Source organism: Apium graveolens, chromosome 7 (assembly GCF_009905375.1).
Source record: "Apium graveolens cultivar Ventura chromosome 7, ASM990537v1, whole genome shotgun sequence".
Classification (NCBI taxonomy): domain Eukaryota; kingdom Viridiplantae; phylum Streptophyta; class Magnoliopsida; order Apiales; family Apiaceae; genus Apium; species Apium graveolens.
This window is the reverse complement of record NC_133653.1, coordinates 9,846,471-9,851,628: the sequence shown is the minus strand read 5'-3', so window position 1 is coordinate 9,851,628 and position 5,158 is coordinate 9,846,471. Positions and strand designations below refer to the sequence as shown.

The 5,158-nt window shown below is 34.9% G+C and overlaps 1 protein-coding gene across 1 annotated transcript; it reads left to right on the top strand.

Annotated features, from left to right (window-relative positions):
- The first annotated feature begins 3,365 nt into the window (after positions 1–3,365).
- On the top strand, positions 3,366–4,520 carry LOC141673227 (uncharacterized). The gene has a single exon (XM_074479958.1). The coding sequence runs from the start codon at positions 3,366–3,368 to the stop codon at positions 4,518–4,520; it is 1,155 nt and encodes a 384-aa protein (XP_074336059.1).
- The last annotated feature ends 638 nt before the right edge of the window (positions 4,521–5,158 follow it).

Sequence of the window (5,158 nt, the reverse complement as noted above, 5' to 3'; positions counted from 1 at the left end):
AATATAATCAGCCTGCCTCCTGGATATCCTGCCATGTCTGTCTCCCTGAAGTGATCAGAATCTAGTACAGGCCATGAGCTCTATCCCAGTCAGCTCTCTCCTCAGAGATCGGGGTATGGTAGCTCTAGCCTCATGAGCTCGTGCACGCCTACCAGCTCTCTCTGCATCTAACTCTCTCCTGACCTCATTCAGCTGGGCCTCAGCAACAGCCACTCGAGTCCTCAGAATATCCTGAACATAGTCGTGAGCTAACAAAGAATGCCTATGCGCAGGGTCGAGAGGTGGTGAATCTGGAGCTGCTGGGGGTGCCTCCTCGGTCTGTCTAGGCTCGGGGGTATGTGTAATAACCCCAATTTTTTTTGAAATTTTTGAAACCCTGATGAATAGTAACTTTTGCTGATGATGCTGATTAAGGAAAATTATCAGACCACACTATATAGGAGTACTGTTATGGAAATTCTAAGATCGTATTAGTATTCCATAAAGTAAATAAGTGTATGTAAAGATCGTTAGAATCCAAATTCGAACACTTTGATTTTCCCGAAAATCCACCAGATACCGAAAGAATTGAGTATAAGTTAATATGATTAAAAGGATTTAAATTCAAGGATTACAAGAGGGGATCATAAAAGGAATATAAAATATTGAGAAAGGGTAGGGGAACCCAAGTAATAAGATCTCGGATATGATCCCTCAAACGGATAACGAGAACGAAAGTTAAGCGAACCGTAAAACAGATACGCGACCAAGAGACAAGCTTGTACAAGCATCCAAGGTATTATGACATCATCAAACCACAAGAAAAAGGCATGTGGCAAATGGATGACATAAGGAAGATGACATAAGCATGACAAGTGGGTAGGTTTTGTTGGTTGATTACTAGCCAAGCATTATTAACCATGGTAAAAAGGATAAAATCAATTCCTAAGTCAAAAGAAGAAGCAACCAAGCAAACACATTCATTTCTCTCCCCCCCATCTCCTTGCTCACGGCCTTTTTGAAGAAAAGCAAGGAAGAAAAATTCCAAAACCCAAGCTCCACTTAATCATAATTCAAGAGGTTTATTTCTTTAGCTTCCATAATTCATAACTTAGATGAGCCATAAGTTTAAGCTCAAGATTCCATGTTTAACATAGCTAATCAATTCATCAAAGTTCTTGTTGAATAGTGTTTTCAAGAAACTAACTTTGTGTTTTCTTATGTTTTCTTCAAGATCCAAGCTTAGTAGAGATAATTAGTGGTTATTAAGGCTTCCTAAGTGATTCTCCACTCTCCAAGGAAGGTATAACTTCTCAAACCCTTAGTCTTAAGTTTTATTGGTTTGGATTTCATAATTTTTAGATGATGGGTTAGTGTAATGGGTGTGTACTCATGTTTAGAGCTTTGTTTAGTAAGTGATTTTGTTGATTTTGGAGTTAGGAGTGATACTTGTTGGATTTGATGTTCTTGGTCACATTTTGACTTGGTTTAGATGAATAAGTTGAGATATTGAGTTATAGTTAAATGATCTTGTATTGTGGTTTAATAATGGTGGAATGGTGTTGATTGGTGGTGGTTTGATATTGAATTGATTGGGTAAAAAATTGGGAATTGCTAAGTTATAGCGGTCGTAATGCCCAATTTTCCTGAGACTGTTTTGTGCTTAACTTTTGCACCCGAACACTCACTGCCATGAACTGACCATTACCATGTTTAGATAGTTCATGTTACTAGCTTCGTTTTGATATGTGGTTCGCTTGAATCCGATGTACGGTTTAGGAGAAACGACCGTTTTGAGTAACGGCATTTCGCGAACGAACCATTACCCCTCGCCTTACTTTGAAACCTTGGTTAAGGCCCTTAAATGACTAATTGGAGTATGGAACAATTATATAAAGTGGATTAGGCAGTTGGTAGAGTACTCGCGAAAGAATCGCCTTAAAATTCTTAATGGTTAATTTATTAAAAATGGTGGAGCCGAGGGTACTCGAACGACTTATGTGATTCGTTAAGCGTAGAAGTGACCATAAGTGAACGTTAGGGTTTAATTGGTTAAAGTCTAGTTTCTTAAGAGACCGGGGTTTAATTCCAACTTATGTTGTTGTTCATAGGTTATCAGACCCACTCTAAACTTAAGTCTATCCGGTAACACTCAGACAAGTTTTCTACCCGTTATACTGTTGTTGTGATGTAAATATAAAGATGCATTATCTTGAGATAAGTGCATGACTGTTATTAGCAAATCTTGCGATATATTAGAGCATGTTGATATGGTATATATATGCATGTTGTGAAATCTTGATATTCTATTATCAATTCAAATGCTTATAAACTGCATAATACCTATGCTAGAGATAATCAGTAGTTGCGTATACCCTTAGTATAAGGGACACAAAGGTGAACATTTTTCTAAACCGGGAGTCGATGTTCCCGAGTATAGTATATGTATATATATATATAAATAGTTTTCAAAACTATTAATCGAATAAGGTTTGTTCGATAACTTTATTTTATTTAATGAATATTATTTTGAATATTCATTTGAGGACTTATGACTCCGCTCATTTTATTTAATGAATATTATTTTGAATATTCATTCGAGGACTTATGACTCCGCTTATTTTATTAAATAATATTATTTATTTTATTAAAGAATAATGTTTCGATAATCAAACTTATTTCTGATTATTTAAATAAAGATCGTACTTTCGTATAAGTATATCTTTGGTTATTTATTATCAGTGTTCTAAAAATCGGTCTAGGCGGCCGCTTAGGTGCTAGGCGGATGGAAAACGCCCGGAGAAGTGGCTAGGCGGGATTTTAGACTTTTTTTCGAAAAGTCGGTCAACCTCGGATTAAAGCGGGTCAAAATCCGCCTAGGCGGTCCAAATCGGCCAAAAAAAATCTTTCATATGGTAAAAGAAAATGAGGGCATTATAGGTAATTCACAAAACAAAACAAATAAATATTTATATTGAAAATAGGTAGATATTTATGAGAGTAGTTACAGAGTTACGCGATACCCAAATTAAGCTCCTGTTTCCCTAATTCTCTTCGCGAAGATAGGTAAGTTCTTCAAGTTCTCATCTCTATTTCACAAATTGATATGGTTAATTACATCCCCATTTTTAGTTTTCTTCACCAATGCTTATAATGTATTATATAAGTATATATCTGTACCATTGTGGCTTGTAGGCTTGTATAGATTCGACGATTCGTTGATTTTTCATTCATTATATACTTATATTTACATGGGTTAGTGTTCTTGTGTTGTTAATTGATTTGTATTTTCTTGTTGTTGCTTGTTATCCGTTATATCTTGTTAGTTGTTTCTCGACAAACAAATTAAGTTATGATTTTTGTGTTATGTTTGTGTGTATAGAAAAATGGACAATTCCTCTACACCTGCATCTAATTCAGAAGCTGTTGGTTCAGTCACCTCTTTAAAAAGAAAATCTGATGATGTTGGTTGGGAGTTCTGTGAACTAGCAGTTACAAATGATCCAGAAAAAGTGAAGTGTAAACTATGCAATAGAGTGATCAGTGGAGGTGTCCATCGGCTAAAACAACATATTGCCCATATTAAAGGAAATGTGGCCTCTTGTCAAAAAGCTACTCCAATTGACAAAGCAAAGTGTATGCAAGCATTACTTCATCAGAAAAAGAAAAAAGAAGAAAAGAGGGAAAAACTTCAAGAATTGCAGGAGCGTGTTAATATTTCTGAAAAAAGCTCAAATGAAGTTGAGATTCTTGAAAGTTGTACGACAGCATATTCGCTCGGTCCCATGGATAGCTTTGTCAGGCCAATATATCCGGCAGATTCATTGGTTGAATCTCGCAAAAAACTAAGACAACAAAATATTAATGATGTCCTATTTAAGAAAAGGACTAGTGAGGTGCATGCGTACTTGGCACGCTGGGTGTATGAATCTGCAATACCTTTTAATGCTGTCAATAATGACGTATTTCAGCAACTTCTTGAGGCTGTGGGTCAATTTGGTCCTGGGTATATTCCGCCTACTCAATATCAACTTAGGGAGCCTCTGTTAAAGCAAGCAGTTGAGACAACTAAGGAAATAGTTAAGAAACAAGAAGAAGAGTGGAAAAAAAGTGGTTGTTCAATTATGACAGATGCATGGTCTGATAGAAAGCGGCGGAGTATAATGAACTTATGTGTTAATTGCAAACTTGGCACAACATTCTTATCTTCTATCGAGAGTTCAGCTGATTCTCATACAGGAAAATATATCTTTGATTATGTGGACAAATGGATTGAAGAAGTTGGTTCAAAGAACGTTATTCAAGTAGTAACGAATAACGCGTCTAACAATATGGCAGCTGCAAAACTCTTAAATGATGCTAGCATGGCTCAAGCATGGATTGTAGAAGCAGATGAGGAAGATTTTGAATCTCAGTGGTCTACTAGCATTGTAGATGAAATATTTCGAGATCTTGATGAAGATAATTTTGAATTGGATGATGAAGAAGTTAATGCAGAATTAACATTCGAAGAAGATGAGGAAATTAATTGTCACTGGTGAATTAAATAGTAAGTATTAAACTATTAGTGTAACTTAATATTAGTTGTTGTCTATAGCCTGTAAATTTATTTTTGTTTCCCTTTGTTGTTGTTAAACTATAGACTATAGTACTGCAGTACTGTGACAATTGATAGAAAAACATTATATTTCACTTTAATCTATCTTGTAAGTTTGTTATGACTTATGTGATCAATGCTTGAATGAATGAAAAAAGGCTTGTCAAATGTTATATTTTGTAATAACATATATATAATTAATTTTATAAAATAAAAATAATATTTATATATGACCGATTAATGCTCCGATTAATCCTTCCGATTAATCCCCGATTTCCCGATTAATCGCTAGAAGGTACCCTAACCGCCCTGGGACGCCTAGCGATTTCTTGAATATTGTTTATTATTCATTTCAAGTATAAGTTTTAAAACTTCTACTTCAATTATTTTTATAAGGATTATCCTTATGGGAATATTATTTAAATAATAATATTCAGATATTTTCTAATATATTGGGACTGATTTATTTTATTAAATGAGCATTACAATAAACATTTTTTAAAATGTTTTCGAGTCTTTAAAATGATTTTAAAAGTTCGAGCGGATCCCAAAACTCGTTTTCAAATTTAAGATCTTCCTTTC

Bases quoted from the DNA above. Each gene is read 5' to 3' on its own strand.
- LOC141673227 (XM_074479958.1), top strand. From the start codon at position 3,366: ATGGACAATTCCTCTACACCTGCATCTAATTCAGAAGCTGTTGGTTCA.